This window comes from Hyperolius riggenbachi, chromosome 3 (genome assembly GCF_040937935.1).
Source record: "Hyperolius riggenbachi isolate aHypRig1 chromosome 3, aHypRig1.pri, whole genome shotgun sequence".
Lineage (NCBI taxonomy): Eukaryota > Metazoa > Chordata > Amphibia > Anura > Hyperoliidae > Hyperolius > Hyperolius riggenbachi.
Window position 1 is genome coordinate 482,855,261 of NC_090648.1, and position 26,113 is coordinate 482,881,373.

Here is a 26,113-nt window from a genome sequence, read left to right on the forward strand (position 1 = left end):
GTTTTAAAGTTACAATTTTTTTTTCTATGCGGTAAAAAAAAGGCAAGTTATCCATTCATTCTCCTTTCAGTTTCAAAAGATTTTTCAACATAGAATATGCAAAAAAATATATATACTTCCTGGGCGCGTCATAACACACGTGACCGGCACTCGTCATAAGACACGTGACCGGCACTCGTCATAAGGCACGTGACCGGCACTCGTCATAAGACACGTGACCGGCACTCGTCATAAGGCACGTGACCGGCACTCGTCATAAGACACGTGACCGGCACTCGTCATAAGACACGTGACCGGCACTCGTCATAAGACACGTGACCGGCACTCGTCATAAGACACGTGACCGGCACTCGTCATAAGACACGTGACCGGCACTCGTCATAAGACACGTGACAGGCACTCGTCATAAGACACGTGACAGGCACTCGTCATAAGACACGTGACCGGCACTCGTCATAAGACACGTGACCGGCACTCGTCATAAGACACGTAACCGGCACTCGTCATAAGACACGTGACCGGCACTCGTCATAAGACACGTGACCGGCACTCGTCATAAGACACGTGACCGGCACTCGTCATAAGACACGTGACCGGCACTTGTCATAACACACGTGACTAAGAAGGAGTAAGAGATAGAAGCAGGTGATTGCTGAGGGCTCATAGGATGAGGTGAGTGATACCCGCGGCTACTGCTGCTAATTACATTCTATAGGGGGAGTAGAGCAGGACACCGGGGACAGTACAGGGAGTCCCTGACATTGCAGCGGGTTGGCGGTTCATATCAGCAGGCTTTGGTAACTCCCTGTATTCGGACTATAAGACACAGGTGTTTTTTCCCCCCAAGAAAAAAGTGTGTCTTATAACCCGAAAAATACGGTTATAGTTATTGGGAACTGAGTGAGTTTATCACTGCTGTAAGTCGTTGTCGAATAAGGTAAAAATATGAAAATAAAAAACACAAACCAAGTCAGGGTAGACCAAAAACATTTCCCTTTATTGTAAAATAGTAAAAAATAACCATACCTCCTCAGACAAAGTATACCACCATGTATTGAAGGCCCACATTGTCAGTGTAAGAGAGCTGGGGTCCAGGGGTGCCGCCAGCGTACAAGCGAGGCACGCCCCCACTTGGGGCCTCACTGTAAGGGGGGCCTCGCTCTGCTGCTGGCGGCTCCCCCCTCCCCACAGCGCTGCTTTACTAATCTGCCTCCAATCAGCGCATTGCAGCAGAAAAAGACAGAGCGCACACGCTACACGTGCCCGATGTATGTAATCCAAATGCGGAAGTGACCAATGACGTCCCTTCTGCATTTGTATTACAGACGCCGGGTGCGTGTAGCGGGTGCGCTCTGTCTTTTTCTGCTGTTATGCCGCTGATCGGTGGTCTAATATGGAGAGAGGGGCTCAGCTCAGACGGGACAGGAGGAGACAGCAGAAAATTTGCATGACCAGTCGCCGCTGATCTGAGGTCTGTAAATGCATCCTGTCCCTGCCTGTACTACACCCATCACCCTGCCCCACCCCCGCCAGAAACCTGCCCCTGCCTGCACCAAGCACCCTGCCCTGCCTTCACCCAGGACCCTACGCCAGCCTGCACCCATCACCCTGCCTGCACCCAGCCCCTGACTGCACCTTATCCCTACCTGCACCAAGCACCCTGTGCCAGTCTGCACCCTGCCCCTGCCTGCACTTTGCAACTTATTTCTACCTGCACCCTGTGCCAGCCTGCACCCTGCCTCTGCCTGCACCCAGCACCCTGCCTGCATCCATCCCCCTTCCCCTGCCTTCACCCAGGACCCTGCACCAGCCTGCACCCATCACCCTGCCCCTGCCTCAGCCTGCACCCAGCCCCTGACTGCACCTTATCCCTACCTGCACCCAGCACCCTGTGCCAGCCTGCACCCTGCCTCTGCCTGCACCCAGCACCCTGCCTGCACCCATCACCCTACCCCTGGCTGCACCCAGAACCCTGTGCCATCCTGCACCATTCCTACATTTTTCATAGAGGTACTGCATGACAGAGGCTTGTTTCTGATAAAAGTTGAAAACAAAGGAACTGAGTTTAAAGAGAATCTGTATTGTTAAAATCACACAAAAGTAAACATACCAGTGTGTTAGGGGATACCTCCTATTACCCTCTATCACAATTTCACCGCTCCCCGCCGCATTAAAAGTAGTCAAAAACAGTTTTAAAAAGTTTGTTTATAAACAAACAAAATGGCCACCAAAACAGGAAGTAGATTGATGTACAGTATGTCCACACATAGAAAATACATCCATACACAAGCAGGCTGTATACAGCTTTCCTTTTGAATTTCAAAAGATCATTTGTGTGTTTACCTTCTGTCCCCTTCTTCTCTCATGCACTGAACATTACAGGCTTCCTGCAGACAGCTCTGCCTGTGCCTGTGTTTGTAATTCCTCAGTATGTGTCAGCCAGCTACTTTCACAGCCTAACAGAGGAGGATTTTTATCCAGCTCTCTTCTATCACTGATAAGATAGCAGAGACCTGCTGGCTTATGTTAATACACACACACTGGAGTGTGCATAGAGGGGCCTGGAGACTGTGCATAAACAGACCAGCACGGAAGAGTTGGCAGCCTTCCAGACACAGGCCGTCAAGTCTGACAGGGGAAAGATACATTGATTTATTACAGAGACAGTTATAGTAGAAAGTGCTGCTGTAAGGCAGAGCACATTAGAATAGCTTTAGGAACTTGTAGAATGGTAGAAAAAACGTTGTAATTTTTGGTACAGAGTCTCTTTAAGCCCCAACATAATGTTTAATAATGTAGTCATGACTGTACTGAAGTGGAAGAGAATCTGCCCCATCTTGTTAAAGCAGGAAGATTTGAATCAGGATGTTAGCATTTATTGGCTAAGGAAGCTTTTGGCTAAGAAACCTTCTTCAGGTTCTATTCTATGTGCTGTTACTCCATGGCAGAAAGACTTCAAAGTACAGTCTTCAGGGGGCAGTAGCTGACAGTCAACAATAATCCAAATGAGGACATGGGAAGGGGGTGGGCCCAGCACCACTCTCCCATAATGGTTTGTGGGCCGCTGCATCAAGTGAGTAGTGCGTTTGGACAACCCAGCCCAATGCAGGGCAGTTTCTAGGCTAAATTGCACCCAGGACGAGGGTGTAAAAATTGTGCCCCCTTCCTCCCCATCCCCGTGAACTCGCAAACCCTTACTCTTTAGGGACGGTCATACAGCCACAGGTCACAAGTAGATCTGCCTACTTACTAGTGACCAGCCGCTCATCCAGGAGGAAGCAGGGACCAGGAAAACACACAGGGGAAGAAAGCCCGGAAAGCCGACTCCTCCATGGGCGCCGAGCACTGACAGCCTGCAGTACCGCTGCAGGACATCAGATGTCATCATGTGGTGGTGACGTAATGATGACTTGACAACTGACGCAGGCAGCCTAGGAGGAGTCAAGGAAGGTGATAAAGCTGGTAATCTTCTTCCATTTGGCTTCACCGCGCGTCACCAGCTCCCTAGCGGTTATGTCCTTCTGCCTGCGCCCCCCTTCTTCAACTTGCTGGTCTGCGAGTCTGCAACAAGGGCGGTTCACTGTCCGTACCGCCCAAGAAACGGCCCTGGCCCAGTGTCATTAAACAAGGGCTATGCTGGCATTGGAGGACAACAAGGTCCAAGAGAAATCACATGACCATGGCTGAGTCCTTTAAATTTAAAGTATTTACCAAGATTTTAAACTATTAAAACTAAACGTTTACCAGAGCTGAATGAAACAAAAAGATTTATACATACCTGGTGCTTCCTCCAGCCCCATCCGCTCTGATCGCTCCCACGCCGCGGTCCTCCGTCCCCGCACTTCCGTCAGTCGGCTCTAGTCTACGCAGGAGAAGTGCACCCTCTGCGTATCTCTCTGGAGTGATACATAGAGGGCGGCGCACTTCTCCTGCGTAGCTTGCCGCGCCACTGATGTCTGTGACGGGACCTGGTTCCCGAAGCTGCGAGCAGCAGAGGACGGTGGTGTGTGAGCTATCCGAGTGGATGGGGCTGGAGGAAGCCCCAGGTATGTATAAATCTTTTTATTTCATTCATCTCTGAGTCCTTTTAAAGAGGAACTTTACTGAAAAATAGTAGTGGGGCAAAAAAGTAAAGCAATACACTGCAAACTGAGAAGTCAAAAAAATAGAAGATAGATCAAGAAATGATTGATACTTGTCATACTTGTCAAGTAATTTGTTCAACATGCGCCTGCAGGTCATCATCTTTACTGCCATGGCCCTGACATCACACTGTGGGAGGGGCTTCACTACAATTTCAGCCATACAGACTTCCCTGATGATTTACATTCGAGAAAAGGTAAAGATTTCTCGTGGGAAAGGGTTATTGGCTAGTGACTGGGATGAAGTTTGCTGCTGGGTTAAAGTTCCTCTTTAATTTATGTGACCAGTGGGTGGGATTTGACATCGTGAAGGAAAGGACAAATACTGGGAAAAGCATTTGCTATATGAACTATAAGCTTGAAGCCATGGCTTACTCAGGACCGTAAGAAATAAAATAAAAGGAATGATATTGAAGGTTTTCTATTCCTGATGATGGGAGAGAAGACACACCAGAAGAGAGCAAGTTTCATCTGTGATTGGACCAGGCTTGAAACCAGAACCATCAACCAAAACAGATAGAGAAAGCTTGGAAGTTTAAAGTGAACCTCCAGACTAAAAATCGACTCAGCAGCACTGAAAAGGCCTGGTGTTTCTTTAACAGTTTCACAGCATCAGAACTTTGTTTCTCTTATACAAGCCTCATTTTTAGATGCACAGAAGAAAACTGCCCGGGCATTTTTCCCCTGATGCTGTGTAAAGCATGATGGGATTTCTGATGTTGTTGCTCTCGTTCTGCTGTTTTGGTGCAAATTTTTTTTTCTTACATTTTGAATTTGACATTTGAAGCCTAGCGTGTGCAGCTGGGAGGGGTGATCAGGACACAGGACAGTTGGAACTGTGTCTCCTGCTCCCTGTCACCTCCTTTCAACCAAAAAGATCGCTGCCCCCATGACAAAGATGGCAGCCCCCTTGAATCACAAACATTTGCCTGTTCTTTTAAAACAGGGTGGGTAAGAGATTATATTACCTATCTATCCAAATAACATAATTAATGCAACTTGATGACAGTATGTTTGTTTAGGCTGAAGTTCCCCTTTAAGGTGTGAAGCTGGCTGGCTAGGTTAGTGTCCAGAAAACATCTGAAAAGCGTACATGTAAAAATGGCACCACAGTAATTTGGAAGCTAGGTATAGCCACTAGTAGAATATCTATAAATTTACCAATATTCTACTACTGGGCAATAGGTAATATGATGGTAGACCTCCAGTTAAACCTAATCATATTCTCACTTGAACCTTCCTTCTATCGACGCCTAACTTTAACTGTCCCCCTCGCTGGGGCGTTACTAGAAATCACTGGGCCTCACTGAAAATCTTTGGATGGGGCCGCATCCCCCCCTCCTAGCACACATGGTGTACAGAAAACGCATACAGAAAACTGACAGACGAGTGTGCTCCCAGCCTCAGCTTATTACACTCACTCTGTCCTCCTCTCTGATGGAGCAAAACTGGCTCTGAGGACTCCTCCAGTATCACTACAGTACAGAGCACTTGGTGATGGCTAGAGAGGTTGGGGGCTAGGTGCTGTACACAAGACCCTGCTGCACACTGAATAGGGAGTGTCTACAAATCTTTTTTCTGCAAAACTTTGCCTGATTCCTTTTCAGTAGCTGAGCAGAGGCAGTCATTAGAACAATTGTGCAGAGAGCAGAAAGTTTTTTCTCTCCGTGCCCTTAGCTTCAGCGTCTCAGGACAGGGAAAAGAAACTTCTTCCCCCATGGAGCCCCCTGCTGCGTCCGGGCCCCCCTGAGGCTGCCTCCCTTGCAGGGTCTATTGTTACGCCCCTGCCCTCTCAGCTGCAATCTTCGCCAGGCACCAATATTGGCGAAGATGCCTTCTTTTCCACTAAAGAAAGAAAACCTCCGCTGATATCACCTTCTAAAAACAATATTTATCAGGCACTGCAGGACAGGTCAAAGTTAATGATAGTAGGGAATTCAACAGTTTTCTCAGATCAGCAAGAACACAACAACTACAGAAATGTAAGCTGCTGATGGGGCAAAAGACAATGGATCAGCCAGCCTAAGGTCCCTCCTTACCAGCTAGTCTAACTAGTGTTACAATGTACACCGTTATTAACAAGCTGACACATCATTTCATTCCAGCAGTTCTGGAGGTGTGTTTAGCATACAGAGACAAAGGATGATTTGCATATTCAGCAGTGATGCATCGTGGGAGATATCATATGCTCACTCCAATCTGAATAATCACAAATACCTTCCATTTAAGATGTCAAACTTTTGTTTTGCATTAACATTTCAGTAAGAGGACTTTATGGTCCTTTGTAGCCCCTTCCACACTCCTGGGAGTTCTGGTTCACCATGAGCTTGCTGGGTAATCTGTAACGTACACTGATGACACTGATGCTAGCGGATAGTGTGGACTTCTCTAAATTCTTGAGTCTACGTAAGTGGCCACCTGGGCTCCACCAGATCACCCTACATCACCTTGATGAATTCTTTGTAGTTGGTGATCTCTATGGCCTCAATTCACTAAGCTTATCTCCTGTCTTTAATAACTCTTCTTGAGTTGTTACCATGGTGATAAGGCACGTAGTATTCAGGAAACATTTTACCTCAGGCAAACCTAAAGTTAACTCTTCTGTCTTTAAGTTAACTCTCCAATCCTTAAAATAACTCCAGAGTTAAAGACAGGCTGTTAATTAACTGCATGTGAAAATAACTACAGAGGAGGTACAGGGGCGTAGCAATAGGGGTTGCAGAGGTTGCGACCGCATCGGGGCCCTTGGGCCAGAGGGGCCCCGAAGGGCCCTCCCTCAACTACAGTATTAGCTTCCTACTGGTTATGTGCTCATAATAATCACTTCTATAGATACTTTGAATAGTGGTAATCATTAACAAACTGTTCCCCATCCCCTTCTTGCACCTCTGACACTGTAGTTGCCATTGGCAAGTTTTGGTGCGCAGTATCAATTCTTATGAATAGAGTGCATGGGGGGGCCCCATTGTAAAACTTGCATCTGGGCCCACAACTCCTTAGCTACGCCACTGAGGAGGTAAATTAACTACAGAGGAGGTAAATTAACTAGGGAGGAGGTAACGTAAGGAATGAAGAGATAAGATAACTCTCTCACTGTGTGAGGTAAGTTTTCTCTTGCCTTATTATCTCCAACATGATCTTAGTGAATTGAGGCCTATGTCTCAACCTCTGGAATTGTCCCACCGGTAGTAAGGAGAAAAGGCGGTATTACAAAGTAAAGGGAGTGTAGAAAAAGTAAAGAGATAAGCTGAAATCAGGGTTCGCAGTTAAAAGATGTCGTACAACAAAGAAGGATGTCTCAAATTTAACGCATCTGTGAGAAATAAAGCAGATTTGCAGCGGAATACCCGACGGTGCTAGCCTCTGTTTCATCATGTGAAAGTTAACAGATGTTGTAGTTGAGGACACAAGTCTGATGGTCTGTACACACACAGAGGCACCCAGTATAACAAGTAAGAACTCTTTACTGAAGAAATACATGCAGAGATATATCATATACCATCATCAGGCAATGCATCTTACTTAGGTCAGAGAGAATACAAGAAATCACAAAACCATTGAAATCATCACCAGTTTACACACAGTGACATCTTGTGGCTGTTTTACTGTACTGCAGTTTAGGTAAACATGCAGAGATAGATCATACACAACCATCAGGAAATGCAGCTTACAGAAAGGAACACAGAATGAATATATTAAGATCATCATCACATTTTACACACAGTGCCATCTTGTGGTTATTTTACTATACTGCAGTTTAGGTAATAATACTGTTGATACTTCCAACAAAGCCAAAGTCAAGGCAGGCAGAGTTTAAATGAGGTCACAGGCTGAGATCATGGCAAGCAGCTAACAGACTATTGAGGTAACAAACTGAGGTCCAACCATGTAATCAGAAGGAGGGTTTTCTGACAAACTGGGTCAGGACCGGGAGTACAGATCAGGAACAGTCAGGAAAGCAGAGAGAGCATGGAAGAAAAATGTAAAGCACATCCATAGATTCCATCAAAATTATTAGCACTGTGAAATGTCTGGAGGCGATGCTAATAGGCAAGGCTATCATGTTTTGGTGGATCTTCAAGCGTCCTGCATGCGCATTTATGTGTCAAAGTCCACACATGCTTGCAAAGTCTGATGCAACATATGCACACATGAAAGCATGCAGACACCCAAGCAAGAAAGTGAACATGTACAACTGGCAAGTGTGGAGAAGATGAATCAGTTGCTCCGCAGTCCCGGCATAGGCATAAGTTGCGTCCTTTCAGGCATGCTTTAGGGCAGGGCTTTTCAACCTGTTCACTCACTGTACCACTTTTATCACCTGAACATTTTCAAGTACCACCAGTGTGCCTGCGCAATAGATATGACCCGATCAGACTCGTGTGTTTCCATCGGAGCCCGAGCAGAGAGCCACTACTGCGTGTGCACTCACACCAACAAGGAGATCTTTAAGGGGTTCCAGCGCTGGATCCCCTCTACTGAGGAGGAAGGGGGAAGCCTCTTTAGGATCCAGAGGCTTCCTCCTCCCGGGGCACTTTTTTCTTACAGGTACACTTTAAGAAAAGGGGGGGGGGGCATATGGGAGGGGAATAGCAGGAGGCATTGGTGGGGAAAAGGATTAAAATCAGATTACAAGCCTACAGATTGCCATTGTTGGCAGTCTGCAGGTAGATTGCCAATACAGGCAGCATATCCAGCCCCCCCCCCCCCCCACACACACACACTTCAATACAGGTAGCCTCCCCCACCACCAGAGAGCTGGGCAGTGACTCCCCACAAAGTTCGGTTCCCCCTTGCTTGCTCCTCACTGTGCTGTCCTTTGTAATAGTTCAGACCTCAGATCAGTGGTAACCCGGGCGCAGTGAAGAGACAGCCAGGCGAACGGTGCACAGTGACGGCAGGGCTGCAAGGGGTAGCTGAACTTGGGATGGGACCAGGACAAGCGTCAGGTGGGCAATTAAGTAGCAGGTTAACTTGGAATGTACCACCTGGCCAACAGCAAAGTACCACTGGTGGTACGCGTACCACAGGTTGAAAAGCCCTGCTTTAGGGGACAGAGAGGACAAGGCAGTTCCTACCTGCATAGGCTTTGTGGTTTTACAATTGGGCTGGTTCATATGGACGGTTCTGCAACGGTTAACGATGGTCGTGGCACTCGTCGTTTAAACGCTGTCCATTCAGATGAATGGACTGCCTTCGGTATGACCGCTTACCGTCGTTAACCATTCTTTGCGTAAACGCCACCTTTCAATCGCTTATGCGATCCTGGAAGAAACAGGTTGCTTCCAGGATGGTTTACTTCCATGTCCACCTGCGGGGATGAAAATTCTGTATGCAAGGAAGCGTCGCCCAAAACCAACAAATGCTTTTCTGCACCATTGCGGAAAAGCATTTGCAACAAGACGCCGGACTGCTGCAGGCCACAGGTTTGAAAGTCCGTCTGAACCAAGCCTTAGAGGAAGCTGAGACAGATGAGGGGACTGGGACGAGTACTGTGAGCATTCTTGCTGGAAACAATGGAATCCAAGTGGATCAAAATGCCTTCAACTTGCCTCCTTTCCCTCAGGCATCACTAGAGGCAAGCATTTCTTGGGTGTCTAAAGGAATGTCAGCTAGCCAGCTTATCTTTCATTTGCTCAAAAAGACCAGTCTGGAACCGGTGGTCCAATGCTGCAAGATTCCAGAGGGTATCAACGTCACAACAGCACAATTTTATGCAAGGTCAAACAGCATGCCCCCCCTCCCCCCAAAAAACCCTGTTATTTCTGCTGAAGCTGCAACTGATGTAATAAAATATATACTATGGACCTGGCCGCAACCTCCATTTGTCCTCAGCTGCTTCCGGGGATTCCTACGTTTCTGCATACACCCATGCCCCACGTGGTTGCTTAGTAAGAGCATGCGTGTGTGACGTCAGATGTTACACACCTGGCCACGTTACTAGGCAACCACATGGCGCGCGTGTATGCAGAAATGGAGGAATCCTGGAAGCAGCAGAGAAGCAGAGGTCGCGGACAAGTAAAGTATCACTTACTCTGGGCACTGGGGGGGACATTGAACATTAGGGGGACAACGTCGGGGCGGCGGACGTGATGTCACGAGACCGATTCTGGATCGATTTCAGTATGAAATCGATCGGGAATCGGCCTGCGGTGTATGGGAAACTGACAGATCTCTCTCTAATCAGATTCGATCAGAGAGAGATTTATTTCTTGGTTGAATCTGCCCTGCAACATGAGTATTGAGTGTCATAACCCGCAACAGAGAACAAAGGTGTTTTTTTCAAACACAACTTCTACCAAAGGTCGCTGCCTTTGCAAGTGGCAGCTTGAGGTCACAAGCATTGTAGTAACCCGCCAACTGCTTACTTCTTTAAAGAGGAACTCCAGTGAAAATAATGTAATAAAAAAAGTGCTTCATTTTTACAATAATTATGTAGAAATGATTTAGGCAGTGTTTGCTCATTGTAAAATCTTTCCTCTCCCAGATTCACATTCTGACATGTATTACATGGTGACATTGTTACTGTGGGCAGGTTATGTAGCTGTTTCTAGCTGTTCTGGCCGTTACAGACAGCTGTAAACAGCTAATTCCTGTCTGTGAACATTGTTACATTGTGGCAGTTTGCCCAGAGCACCGCGGTACTCAGAGCTTCTTGTGGGAGGGGTTTCAGCACAAAATCAGTCATACAGCGCCCCCTGATGGTCTGTTTGTGAAATGCAATAGATTTGTCATGTAAAAGGGGGTATCAGCTACTGATTGGGATAAAGTTAAATTCTTGGTCGGAGTTTCTCTTTAAAGCTCCAAACACACACTAGATGAAACACGGCCAGGACGGCCAATAACGACCACCACTTCCTAGAATCCAGCATGTGTACAGCAGCTCCCGAGTCCGACATTTCTCCCCCACTGGGCCAGCGGCTCACCTAGCAGATTGCTTCTGCAAAGAGCACTGTCTCCCCACTCACCCCGCCCGGCAGAAGACGTCACTCCCGCTCCACTACATTGCCCCCCCCCCCCAGAAACAAGTAACAGGCTAGTGACACATCTGTACAGCCTCGGTCCTGTAATGTCACCATAGGGATTGGGTCCCGATCCATGCAGGGGGACATGCCAAGTACATGTGTATGAGACTTCAAGGTCACACTAGCAAACCACTACTCCCTTGACGAAAATATTGCCTCTGATTGTCCCTGTAAAGTCAAAGGGAATCTGAACCAAGTAAAATTATTTAAAATAAGCACATGATATACCTGCAAATGAATATTACATACTTACCTCGCCGTCAGTTTCTCTCAGAAGCTCACCATTCCTTCCCATTCTGACAAGATAATGGCCTCAATTCACTAAGCTTATCTCCTGTCTTTAATAACGTTTCTATAGTTATCACCATGGTTAAAGAAAACCTGAACTGAAAATTAAAAGTCAAAATAAGCATACACAAGTCATACTTACCTTCTATGTAGTCTACTCCTCAGTGTCTTTCTCCTCTCCTGTGTCCTGTTTGTTCACTGTGATCAAGGGAATTTTCCGTCCTCCATTTTGAAAATGGCCATTACCCATAACAGCTTTCTGGTCAGCACACAGTTAAACTGTAACATCGCCCACTTGAGCCATAGGGAAACATGGACATTACCTGGTACATCAGTTTTCCTCTCAGCTATAACTGACAGCAACTGATATTTTACTGACAGCAACTGATATATTTCAGATCTGACAAAATATTGTCAGAACTGGAAGGGATTATTGTCTGAAGAAAATGGTGAATTTCTGAGAGGAACTGATGGCAAGATAACTATGTAATGTTCATTTGAAGTTACCTCATGCGTTTATTTTAAATATTTTTACTCAGTACAGGTTCTCTTTAAGGCTGTGTACCCACTTGAACATTGGCCAATGGCCTCAATTCACTAAGATCATGCTGGAGATAATAAAGAAAGAGAAAACTTACCTCCACACAGTGAGAGAGTTATCTTATCTCTTCATTCCTTAAAGGGAACCTAAACTGAGAGGGATATGGATGTTTCCTTTTAAACAATACCAGTTGCCTGGCTGCCCTGCTGATCTATTTAGCTGCAAGAGTGGCTGAATCACACACCTGTAACAAGCATGCAGCTAATCCAGTCTGACTTCAGTCAGAGAATCTGCTTGTTCAGGGGCTGTGGCTAAAAGTATTAGAGAACAATTTGTAAAAATGAGGTATGCACACCCAATATTAGCAAAAAAGCATGAGATCTGGGTGCTAGGTACAGTAAATAGAACTCATGGTCCTGTAGACTAATAAAATCAATAAATTCACCTGCACACCAAAATTAATGCAACAATAAGTGTATTAAATATAGTATCAAATATATAACAAATTCACATAGAATACAATACAATGAGCACAATACAATACAGACTGAGGCACTTAACATCCAAAAAGAGACACTCTGTGTATATGGTATACCATAGTAGCTTGTACAATAACACGCAAATGTTCATGGATAACAGCAAGTCCAACAGGGACTATAACATCACAGTGCAGAGTGGACCATCAGAAAAAGCAAGCTATGGTATTAGCCAAAACAGTCACTGTAGCATAAACCTTGTGGATCTCAATAGAGCAAACTTGAGCATAGTGGAAGCAAGGGATGCCATAAAAAGTGTATCAGAGCGTAATTAAGAGTCCATTACCCTGACAGCGCCGTTTCGGATTTAATCCTTCGTCAGAGGGTTAGGTTTGGGAATCCACCAAACCTAGCCCTCTGACGAAGGATTAAATCCGAAACGGCGCTGTCAGGGTAATGGACTCTTAATTACGCTCTGATACACTTTTTATGGCATCCCTTGCTTCCACTATGCTCAAGTTTGCTCTATTGAGATCCACAAGGTTTATGCTACAGTGACTGTTTTGGCTAATACCATAGCTTGCTTTTTCTGATGGTCCACTCTGCACTGTGATGTTATAGTCCCTGTTGGACTTGCTGTTATCCATGAACATTTGCGTGTTATTGTACAAGCTACTATGGTATACCATATACACAGAGTGTCTCTTTTTGGATGTTAAGTGCCTCAGTCTGTATTGTATTGTGCTCATCGTATTGTATTCTATGTGAATTTGTTATATATTTGATACTATATTTAATACACTTATTGTTGCATTAATTTTGGTGTGCAGGTGAATTTATTGATTTTTAAAGTATTAGAGACACAGGATCAGCAGGAGAGTCAGGCAACTGGTCTTATTTTAAAAGGAAAAATCCATATCCTTCTCAGTTTAGGTTCCCTTTAAGTTACCTCCTCTGTAGTTAAGTTACCTCCTCTGTAGTTAAAGAGGAACTCCAGTGAACATTTTTACTGTTGGCAAGTGATATAGCTGCTGCATGGTTTTTTGGCAGTTGCCACAATGCAGCAAGGTTCACAGACAGGAAACTGCCAAGAGTACGTACTTTTCTTGTTTCTTGTGGGAGGGGTTTCACCACAATATCAGCCATACAGCTCCCCCTGATGGTCTGTTTGTTAAAAGGAATAGATTTTTCATGTAAAAGGGGGTATCGGCTACTGATTGGGATAAAATTCAATTCTTGGTCAGAGTTTCTCTTTAAGTTACCTCCTCTGAGGTTATTTTCACACGCAGTTAATTAACAGCCTGTCTTTAATTTTAGAATTCTGGAGGTATTTTAAGGATTGTAGAGTTAACTTAAAGACAGAAGAGTTAACTTTAGGCTTGCCTGAGGTAAAATGTTTCCTGAATACTACATGCCTCATCACCATGGTGATAACTATAGAAACGTTATTAAAGACAGGAGATAAGCTTAGTGAATTGAGGCCATTGTCAGAAACGAAATATATCAGTTGCTGTCAGTTATAACTGAAAGGACAACTGATGAGCTATGTAATGTCCATGGGCCTGATGCACAAAGCTTTGCTGTCAAATTATCTCACCTTATTAAACTTGAGCGGTATAGACGAGCTCAGCTCGTCCATTACCGCCGCGGTGGATTGCTCAGCTCCTGGAGGGTCTTTTTAGACCAAATTTTCGGAGGGGGTGTAGCTAGCACTTGGCTAGCTAGCTACATCACCCCTCCGATCGCCGCCGGCCTGCTCTGATCCCCCCGATCGCCGCTGTTTTATACATAACTGCCCCCAGAGCCCGCGCCAGCGCAGCCTCTCCATAGCCTCCAGGGGTCGCAATGGCGGCAATCGGAACTGCGCATGACGTCATGACGTCGGTTACGTCAGACGTCATGCTCAATCGTCGCCATAGCAACGCCTGAAGCTATGGCGGAAGTCTCGGCCATCGCAGGATCGCGGCCAGGTAAATATCGCCGGCGGCGAGCGGAGGGAGGGGGGACAGTGCCGGGGGACTTGGGGGCAAAGTGTAACTAGCCTAGTGCTAGCTACATGAACAAAGACACATTTAAAAAAATAATTGCGTGGCCGCATGACCGCAATTAAACGAACGCCAGGGTGGTTAACTCACAATTTATCTCTCCTTATCTAACTTAACTCATGGTTTAGCTCTCCTTAACTGACGTAATCCATTGTATAAGTCTCCTTAAAGAGACTCCGTAACAAAAATTGCATCCTGTTCATCCTACAAGTTCCAAAAGCTATTCTAATGTGTTCTGGCTAACTGCAGCACTTTATACTATCACTGTCTCTGTAATAAATCAATGTATCTTTCCCCTGTCAGACTTGTCGGCCTGTGTCTGGAAGGCTGCCAAGTTCTTCAGTGTTGTGGTTCTGCTATGAACTCACCCTTCCAGGCCCCTCTCTGCACACTGCCTGTGTGTTATTTAGATTAGAGAAGCTTCTCTCTTATCTTTTACAAGCTGGATAAATCGTCCTCTGAGCTGGCTGGGCTTTCACATACTGAGGAATTACAAACAAGAGCAAAGCTGTTTGCAGGAAGAAATGAGCAGCCTGAAACTTCAGTGCATGGGGGAAAGAAACACACAAATGATCTCTTGAGATTCAAAAGGAATGCTGTATACAGCCTGCTTGTGTATGGATGTATTTTTCTATGTGTGGACATACTGTACATCAACCTACTTCCTGTTTTGGTGGCCATTTTGTTTGTTTACAAACAAACTTTTTAAAACTGTTTTTAACCACTTTTAATGCGGCGAGGAGCGGCGAAATTGTGACAGAGGGTAAGAGGAGATGTCCCCTAACGCACTGGTATGTTTACTTTTGAGCGATTTTAACAATACAGATTCTCTTTAACACATCATACAATCTTTAGAAAAATTGAAGAAAAATTTCCAGAATTGCGGATCGCTAAAAAAAAAAAAAAAAACGGGAAATCCGATCGGATTTTTCAACTGAACGAAAAAATAGTTTTTCGGGAGATCCAATCATATTTATCAAATTGCTGTAAAATCAGATCATTTTATTGTATTGTGTGGGGCCACCTTTACAGATGCTGAAAAGTGGACAGAAGCGGACACAAGTGCGTTAGTGGGCTTGGCCCCTAATAACAGAAATGGTACTTATCCGTTAGCCGGGCGCATCCGGCAGGTGGCGCTAATTACTATTCCCCCTCCAGGCCGACATGGATAGTAGGGAAAGATGTAACTCTGGTGGAGTTTTGTCGCCACCTAGAGGATGCGCCCGGCTAACGGATAAGTACCACAGAAATAAACTATTAAACCACTGATAACTACAGAATTAAGCGCTTTGAGTCCTATGGGAGAAAAGTGCTATAGAAATGTTATTGTATTGCATAGAATTTGTTTGTCTTTTGGGTATATAAAAACATTATCATTCCAAATATAGAAAACAAAAATAAGCCTATCTTCATAACAGGCCTTGCAAACGCTATAAAAAATCCATAGCTCCATGGCGATATTTCACAGAAAGGACAGATGGTATAACAACAAACTTTATACAGGGTTCCAGACAAAACCACGTGACATCACGAGATCATCTGACCCAAGCAGCCACCTTTCCCTACGCCGAGCCTCTCACGCACATGACGTCATGCGACTGGCAAGCACGAGCCAGGTACAAGCCGAGCTGCGTGTGCGGTACACGCAACCTCAAGAGCGTGTGACGTCAGTTCATTGACAGCCACCCCCGACAGCACATACCAGCAGCATAATCTGATAGGTACTACGCATGCCCGAAAGATGACGTGAGACGTGCCTGGTCGAAACGTATCTTGCTGCGCATGCGCGCGAGGAAACGCGCTGACGTAGCAGCCAAAACGCGACGGGCAGCCGAGAAAGTTATCACACCTGTGGGCCAACAAGCTTTCTACGCAGCGGCTATCGTCTCCACTTCTCGCGCGACTTCCCCCCCCCCCCTCCCCTCCTTCTCGGTGGGCGGAGCTCGGAGCCCCGAATAGCCCAAGCTAAGCTAAAGAAGTTAATGGGCAGGAGACGGTCCCGGAATCCAACTTGGTCCGCGGATTGATGAAGAGGCGGGGGCTGCGGCAACCAGCAACGCGTATCGGAAGAGCAGACGGGCCGCCACTGCGCACGGCTATGGAGAATGCTGTGACGGGGCCGGAAATGTTCACAGAGTGTCCCGAGGACGAGCTAGACGCCGTGACTCCGCGCCTGTGCGGGGGGAGAGTTCCGCTCTTCGGCGACCCCTCCTCGGTGCTGGGCGATAGGCTGGACTTCCAACTGGCGGCCGTGCTCTCCTCTGCCTCGGCCAGCGACGAGGACGAAGTGCCTGAAGTAAGTTGGAGCGGAGGAGCTGGGCGAGGAGGCCCCTCACAGCCGCCCTCCCCCTTCAGAGCTGCCCCCTTCCCCCCCCCCCTCAGCTGTCCCGGGAGAGCGAGCTGCCCCCGCCGGCCGCCTCGGGGACTCCGGCCTAGGCTGCTGCCTCACTCCTATTTTAGAAACTCCCAGTAGCAGCACGCAGGCAGGCAGGGGTGAGGGCAGCAGAGCAGGTCGGCGCAGTACACACCCCGCCTGACAAGCCCAATGCTTCTCTCTCTCATTTTACGACAGTTCACATTTAATAATTATTAGCTTTGCTTACGAGCTTGTTTTTTTATTATTTTATTCTCATCGTAGCATTTTTTATTTTTGTTTGTAATTAGAAGATACATGATTCATGTAGGTTGTTTGGACATATTAAATGTTAAATTCAACGGGTATCAACATTTACAACAAAGTATCAAAGTTTTTGCAACAACAAATATTTGTAAAGCGCTTGTCTCCTGTAGGGACTGAAAGCGCGTAAGGCCCCATTCACATTACAAACGCGGATGGCCGTGCGTTCATAATGCAATGCGTACGAATGCACACAATCTGTGTATGTATGCGTTGCGTGGCTCAAAGTGCGTGCAGCATGCATTCCCGGACCGCACAGGTTCAGAACGCATGCGGTGTGAACATCAGACAGTGCACTCTATGCACTGTCTGATGTCGTGTGTGTCAGCCTCCTACACGCGTTCCCAAAACGCGTCTGGAAACGCGTGCAGTGTGAACGAGGCCTAAGTATGGCTCACACCAATGATCGGTTGATTGGTAATCTGTGGTACAGAGGAAGGATTGTATAAGTCTGGAAATGCCAGGCTAAACAGGTGGCTGTTCAGTCTGAGTTTGAATAACTCCAGGGATGGGGCTGTCTTTACTGGGTATGGTAGGGAGTTCCAAAGAGTAGGGGAGGCATGACAGAAAGCTCTGTCTCCAAGGTGCACTCTGGGAGTGACCAAGTTTATAGAGCCTGTTGATCTGAGGTTGTGAGGTGTGGTGCAGCTTCAGCAAGCCCTTCATGTATCCAGGGCCCAAATTGTGCAGTGATTTGAATGACAGCAGTCAAATCAGTATTATGATCCACTGAAAGATACGAAATTGGTGTTCAGTTTTTCGATTGCTGTTACAAATGTAAATATTTGGAATAATGTGAATTTACAACTGGTTTTGTTTAATCAAACGTCTTGGCAATTGAAATTGTACAGTGTATGTCTACCTTGATGGTGCCTATACATTGGCAGGTGGGGCAGCAGATTTGACCATTAGATAGATCCCTCTCTGATGCAATCTATTGCTGCCAGTCTAGTGAACATAGATTTCACCATGAAATCTATTGGATATCTGCAGCCACCTCTGCCTGCCAGGCCTCCCACGTGTAGGTTAAAACTCCCAGGCCCGTGGTGAGTATGGAAGCTGTACACCTCATCTATGTACTAGCGTGCCACCGCCAGTGTTCTGTGTCTGCTCATTATTACCTCTGCATGCGCTTGTGCCTAGCAGCACATGTATAACCTTGTACCTGTCGTCAGGTTGCATGGTGCATGTAAGGAAGACATTGAACATTGGAGGAGGGGCACCAGGTGAGCTAAGCACTGCTTTCACAATCGCTATGGGCCTGAGTGGGTCACAATGTATGTGGAGACCAGCTGGGGGAGCGTCAATCGTCGGGAAAACTACTGCTGTGTACTCTAATGAACCCTTTTGAGTGATATCTATTTAGCACGCTGGATCGGTTGTTTTGGTCAGTTTTGGCTGGAGAGTTTGGATGCTATTAACTCGCTGGCACTGCACTGTCATCCAGCGGCATAGGTCGCGACCTATGGGACGCGACCTATGCGTCCCATAGGTCGCGTGTGAGTGGAGTGAGACGCATAGAAGCCGACGGACTTCTGGGTAAGTAACCCCCTGGCTCTCGTGCTCACACTTGAGACCAGCCTCATCTTAATTCCAAAATTCGAATGGCTTCATACTCTAATCCCATTGCTGCCCGAAGGCATGGACTTTCATGGGGGGGAGGCAGCAGTGGATCGAGGGCATGGAGACAGGACTGGGAAGGCTCTGTGGGTATGGCATCCGGAGCCTTCACACTCCAAAGGTGAGTATTTAACTTTTTTCAGGGTGGCTTTTTGTCTGCTTTCGGGCAGTGCTTTTGCGAGAGTTGGCCAAACGTTTGTGATTCCCCAATTGTGTAAATCCCGCAATTGTAAATGCAATCCTCAGAGTGATTTGGCTCTGCAGCCATTAATGCAGTGTCTCCCAAAATGCCGCATGCAATGTTGCAGGTGGAACCACCCCCCTAGGGTTCCACTGTTGCAGCGCTTTGCCGATCACTGGTGATCGGCAATCGCTGTGAAAGCGTCGCCAGTGGGCCCCAGGCCTAAGAGAGAGTTTGTGCAATCGGGAGGGTTGGCATGTACAGAAGAAAGCGTTTTGTGTTGTGGGTAGGAATAGGTCTGGTGAATTTGTGGCAGCAGAGATGGTTTTAGGTAAAATAAGGCCCTAGGCAAAAATGTGGGACACCTTATAATTTAGTACTTTACTGAGGGTAAAGTTGTGTTTTCCAAACTTAAAAACTTTAAGGCCGTGGAAAATGATTCAGGTTATCACTATGGAAGCACATGCCTCTGCTTGTATGCTGCACATACGATCGAATATTTGGGCTAGGGATGTGCAGGTCTTGCGTAGCATTATCACCATGCACATCTGGCAAGGACACTATCTGCATGGCCTTTGTATGTTCTCCGTGCTTTGTGTAGGTTTTCTCCAGGTTCTTTGGTTTTCTACTGCATACAAAAAACATATTGATAAGCCTATATGTTCCCCTGTGCCTCACCAAAGAAAAAAAAATAAAGTATGGTGGGGCTGGCAGTTCAAGTGTATCGGAAGGGGGGAAAGTGCCTGATTTGGGTACTTACCTCAGTAGAGGGTACCCTCTAAATAATGCAGAGACTTCCCCATCCACCTCCACCTTGCCATTGCAGTGCTGGGACCTCCTGAAGCTCTACAACAAGCCCAGGGCCTAAGGGGCTTAGCTTTTTCCACTAAGCTCGAGCGGCAACTCCATGCTACTGCGCAGGTGTGAGCTGTTATGTGCAGTGCGGTCACGCTCATTCTTGTATGGTAGCGTGGCTTCGAGCTTTCTTGCAAATGTGTACAATTGTTTTTGTGACTTTACTGTACTCTGTGAAGTGCTCTGGCAGATGTTGGCAATATTTAATTTCCCAGCTTGGACGCGAGGGAGATAACCCTGTGGGCTGTGCAGCTTGGACGCGAGGGAGATGACCCTGCGGGCTGTGCAGCTTGGACGCGAGGGAGATGACCCTGCGGGCTGTGCAGCTTGGACGCGAGGGAGGTGACCCTGCGGGCTGTGCAGCTTGGACGCGAGGGAGGTGACCCTGCGGGCTGTGCAGCTTGGACGCGAGGGAGGTGACCCTGCGGGCTGTGCAGCTTGGACGCGAGGGAGGTGACCCTGCGGGCTGTGCAGCTTGGACGCGGGGGAGGTGACCCCGCGGGCTGTGCAGCTTGGACGCGGGGGAGGTGACCCCGCGGGCTTTGCAGCTTGGACGCGGGGGGGGGGGGTGACCCCGCGGGCTTTGCAGCTTGGACGCGGGGGAGGTGACCCCATGGCTGTGCAGCTTGGACGCGGGGGAGGTGACCCCGCGGGCTGTGCAGCTTGGACGCGGGGGAGGTGCTGATACCTGAGGGGAGAGTCTCCCATGGTTACAATATGAAAGGAGGGCGGTAACCCATGAATGTTCAGCTTGGAAACAAGGTTGGTGGAATTCGTCCCAAGGGCTGTGCAGCTTGGATGAGGAGTTGTGAGGCGTCCCATTTATCGCGCACCTTGGCGCAAGGGAGTAGGTGCCCTATGGACTGCAGCCTGGCGGGTGTGTCCCATGAATTGTGATGTTTGGAGTAGGGGGATCTCTCATGGACTGAGGGTTGCAGGAACGGGGACACATCCCATTTGCTATGCAGTGTGGTTGTCGGGGAGTGTATGAGTGTGCGGAAGTTTATTTTGACTTTGCGGTTTTGCTTGCCACACCCCTTCCAGCACCTCCCTATTAAAGAGAACCCGAGGTGGGTTTGAAGAATATTATCTGCATACAGAGGCTGGATCTGCCTATACAGCCCAGCCTCTGTTGCTATCCCAAACCCCCCTAAGGTCCCCCTGCACTCTGCAATCCCTCATAAATCCCAGCCACGGTGCTGACAAACAGCTTGTCAGAGCTGGCTGTGTTTATCTCTATAGTGTCAGTCTGCTGCTCTCCCCGCCTCCTGCAGAACTCCAGTCCCTGCCTGCATCCCTTCCCTCCCCGGTGATTGGAGGGAAGGGACGGGGGCAGGGACCGGAGCTATGCAGGAGGCGGGGGAGCAGCTGAAACTGACACTACAGATGTAAACACAGCCTCACAGCACGGCTGTGATTTATGAGGGATTGCAGAGTGCAGGGGGACCTTAGGGGGGTTTGGGATAGCAACAGAGGCTGGGCTGTATAGGCAGATCCAGCCTCTGTATGCAGATAACATTCTTTAAACACACCTCGGGTTCTCTTTAAATGTTCAAGTGTTTAAATGTCCTAGCTTGAGGTGAAGAGCCTGGATTTTAATTTTATTTTTTTATAGTATGTTTGATGCTTGTGGCTAGAATGTTATCTAGTGATCTCCCTCTTCCCCATCAGTGATCAGCAGTGAAGCTTGCTGGTGTATTTGCACGGTACATATGTAGGTACTAGCAGCTCCCTTGTAGGATTCGTTTGCACTCTGTCCCAGGGAGGACGGTAAGGATATGTGCTCCTATTCCTTAGTTAGGTTTTGATGCGCTGAATGCATGCATGTTTGTGCTATGCATGTTACAGGGCCAGAGTTAGGACACATATGACACTGGGATACCTCTGCGCGGTGTATGTGATTATGCTGAGACTTTATTCTTGTAAGGAACAGCCCAGCTTTTAACTTAGCTGTATGGACAGCATTGATTGCTGCATGATTTGTTTGAATAGATTTGCATGAGTGTGCAGAAGTTTATATTGACTTTGCTGTCGGAGGAGGTATCTGGACTTCCAGCTTAGATATGGGGTTAGTTGTCCCATGAACTGTACAGATTGTGGTAGGAGGATGGCTGTCCTATCATGGATTATACAGATTGGAGAGGATTAGTGGCTTCCTCAGAATAGTGAAGACTGGAGCTTAAAAATATACTATGTATGTTGCAAATTGGAAGGAGAAATTATTCCATGAGGAAGATAAATACAGAGGATTGTATGTGGAAAATGTTTGGAGAGAGAGAGATGTACTCATGGACTCGGCAGATTTAAAAGAGTTGTCAATCAATCTATGCTGTCCCATGATATACTTACCAGAGGCTTCCTCCAGCCCCTTGCAGCCGACATGTCCTACGCAGTATCTCCGCTCGCACCCGCCGGTGCAGAGGACGACCTCGAGGTTGTCCTCTACTGCGCCACTGGCAATCAAGTGCATGTTGTCTGCAGCATATTTCACAGGCGCAGAATTACATGGACTTGATTGACAGCTGCACAGTAGAGGAGGTCGGCATCTGCACCGGCGGGGACTCCGGGCCGGCGGATGTGAGCGGAGATGCTGTGCGGGACATGTTGGTTGTAAGGGACTGGAGGAAGCCCGGGTAAGTATATTATGGGGCAGCATAGATTGATTGACAACCCCTCTAAAGGGAGCAGTTCAGAAGCTTCCAGGTAGATGCAAGGGTGTAAGCTGGAGTGAGATGTAGCTACCGTATGCTTTCTGAAGAGTTTCTAATGCTGGCTCTGAATAGGGAGACCGGACACACACACCCCCACATTGGTTTTAAACCAATAAGTTGCATACTATGGGAAGTCCTCCCACCATAGCTGCCCAGGACTCTGACAGACCCTGCCACACTCCTCTTTGTGCTTGAATGGGTCTTGGTTTACTGCACAGGCACAGCTGTGCTCACATGTTCTAATGCAGTGAGGCTGCACTCGTATATGGGGAGGAGCACAGCCGCGAGAACATATGACAAGCTCTTATCGGATATCTTCAGGTGGTTCTCTTTAAAGCAAGGAAGACACTCTGCTATGAAAAGGGAAGGTTCTGGGTCCTAAATAACCTTCGTGTTCCTCTCATGGTCCCCTCGTTCCAGCTCCATACACCTGTTAGCAGTATTCGACTAATGGGTCGAATACTGCTCCAGAGTTCTCACCAGAGAATTTTCCTAGCTGGGTGGCATGAAAAAGTAGCCGGGTGGGGCGCACGCAGAAACGATGGGTCGGCGCAACGCATGAGCGGCCGAGCTGACAACTGGGTGCTTACCAAATATAGCCGGGCGGAGCACTTGGATAGAAAAGCCTGGGGAGAACACTGCTGCTCTGTGCCGCCACGGAAGGCTTCAGGAGCCAGAGTGCTCCCAAAGATGGGCGCACTCAGAACTTCTTGAGCACACAAGAGTACGGAGCCTTCTGTATTCAGGAGGCCTCCCATGGTGGCAGATTGAAATTGCCAGCTGCTGCATTTTGATTGACCCAATTCACAACTACCTAAATGTGCATAAAATTAACACAATTTGCATCAACTTAAAATGTACAGCATATCAGACAGGTGGCTGAATTGTGGGGTTGTTCAGCTTCACAGCTGCCATCCACAAGCCCCCTTCAGCTGTAGTTCCATATGAATGTCGCCATTCATCTGCAACACCACGCTTGTCATCAGCACTAGCAAGTGCCTGACCGGTGCATGAGAGCAGCTGATGGACAGTGAATTCTCCCCTTCAGCCTTCTGTTTGAAAGTGGTTGTAAGCCTCGTACACACTAGATCATGCATGTAAAACAGATCTGGCCCTCGGAGCCGACAGATCTGGCCCTCAGGAGGATTCTCCTCTTTGCATTATGTTTGGCCCACTTAGGACCACCAGAGAAGCTATATTGGAGGGTAATCCCTAGATCTCCAGGGGAGCCATATGTGGAGGTCGATAGCACTAGATACCAGGGAACTGTATAGGGGAAGGAGGGGGCCACTAGACACTAGGAAACTGTATAGGGGAGGTAAGACCACTAACCATCAGGGGACTGTATAGGGAATGGAGGGGAGCTTATAAGGGCGAGAGGTGGCCACTAGATATTAAAGTGGATCCAAAATAAACTTTTACTCATTGCGACTGAATTTACACACAGGCAAGCTGATAGCATCTCCAGCCCTCAGCCTGTGACACACAGAACATGGCTGCCATCATTGTATCACAGGAATGAATAATCATAATCTATTGCAGCTGTTTTCAGCTAGATATGCTGTGTAAACTATCTAAACTTTAGATAAGATATGTAGACAAGTTACTTGTTATAGTTAGTTTTTCATTTCCGATCCGCTTTAAGGTCAGCCTGCGACTTGGTCCAAAACTCAATTTCGGCCCACTTTGTATTTGAGTTTGACATCCCTGCACTAGATGAAATGCGGCTGATCCCACCATGTGTACAGTGGCCTCTGATGCTTCCCAATGCCTTGACCAGCGATTAACAGATTAATTCAACCAAGGTCATTGTTCTTCCCACTCTCCATGCCCGCGAGGTGACATCACTCACGTCTCGCTACATCAGCCCTCCTCCCATCCCCGCATAGCAACAGAACACGTCGTCAGCTTGCAGGCAAAGGATCCCTTCTGGGTGTCGTACCTCATACATGTGTGCAGGGCTTAAAGAGGGACTCCACTGAAAATAACGTAATAAAAAAGTGCTTCATTTTTACAATAATTATGTATAAATGATTTAGTCAGTGTTTGCCGTAGTAAAATCTTTCTTTTCCCTGATTTACATTTTGACATTTATCACATGGTGACATTTTTACTGCTGGCAGGTGATGTCAGAGGAAGGAGACGCTGTTTGCTTTATTGGCAGTTGGAAACAGGTGGAAACGGCTATTGCCCACAATGCAATGAGGTTCACAGGCGGGAAACTGCCAGGATCATGGTCCTCAGTTTCCTGTGGGAGGGGTTTCACCACAATATCAGCCATACAGAGCCCCCTGATGATCCGTTTGTGAAAAGGAATAGATTTCTCATGTAAAAGGGGTTATAAGCAGGGAAAAAGTTAGATACTTACCTAGGCAAAGGAAAGCCTTTTGATTTTTCAGATGCTTGCCATGTCCTCCTTCACACCACTGTTGCCACGCAGGGACTCTTGGATCATATCCAACAAGAGCTTGTTAGATATGTTTTCGTGGCTGCAATCTCTGCCGTGCAGGGGTCAAAGAGGATGCGGGACTTTTTCTGGAGGATGCAGAAGTTTCCCTCTGCTTAGGTAAATTATTTTGGCCACATCGGGCTTGCTTTTTTTAAAGGGGAATTGGGCTCAGTTCCCACTTGTGCCAGATCACATACGGGCAGTGTACTGTCCGCTTCTGTGGTGTGCCTGGGCAGATGTTACCTCCATAGGCTTTGTCGGAGCAGTGCTTTTCAGCGATGCTAGGTTTGGGCGCAGCCAGCGCTGCATAGACTGTAATGGGAATCAGTCTATAGCGGCGCTCAGTGAGTAACGTCGGCTCCGTCAGAAGACTGAGCCGAAGTTGCTTAAAAAACACAATTATTCGGCCTCCAGCAATCGCTGGAAGCCGAATTATTTCATTCCCGTACTATCCATGGCGGCCTGGAGAGGGAATAGTAATTAAAATGGCCCGGGCTTGTGCAGAAGCAGGATCAGCCATTTACCGCTGTATCCTGCGCCCTAGTCTACCGGCGCCGATTTCAAATGACGGAAGGCATCTGCTCTTCCATATTATCTCGGACTACACGGAAGTGCAGTCCGCTTACCGTAACGGATCCAATAGATCTGACAGGCTAACAAGTGTGAGCGGCTCCTATATATAAAACTGGAGCCATTCACCATCAGTTTAGTGATAAGTGGAGAACTTCTGTGCACCCGCATAATCCTGGGCAGGCGGATATGTTTCCACATATAGCCTATGGGGGTAATTCATCTGCCCCGGGCTGCAGCCGGCCCACAGCGGACACTACCTGTGATCCAGCTACAGATGAGAACTGAGCCTCAAGCCTCATACTCACGCCTGGCTAACATCAGCCAAGGCAGCCGATAACTACCGCATCAGCCAATAGGCGTGTGTACAGAGGCGACGGCCGCTTGGCAAGCAATCCACCCAGCGGATCAACTTGGCTGAGTGGTGGCTGACTTCTTTGAAGACGCGGCTCCTCTGGGGTGGCGTTCCACACTCGCCGCTCCATTGTCCCTCTGGGTGGCGTTCCGCACTCGCCGCTCCATTGTCCCTCTGT

The 26,113-nt window shown here is 47.5% G+C and overlaps 1 protein-coding gene across 2 annotated transcripts in view; it reads left to right on the forward strand.

Annotated features, from left to right (window-relative positions):
* Window positions 1-16,421: 16,421 nt before the first annotated feature.
* The window catches only part of LOC137564349 (ankyrin repeat and KH domain-containing protein 1-like), a 156,317-nt gene continuing 146,625 nt past the window's right edge, over window positions 16,422-26,113 (forward strand). For both annotated transcript variants that reach the window (XM_068278123.1, XM_068278124.1), the window contains exon 1: window positions 16,422-16,813. In XM_068278123.1, coding sequence (XP_068134224.1) covers window positions 16,544-16,813 — 270 coding nt within the window. In that variant the 5' untranslated portion in view covers window positions 16,422-16,543. The remainder of the gene's footprint in view (window positions 16,814-26,113) is intronic.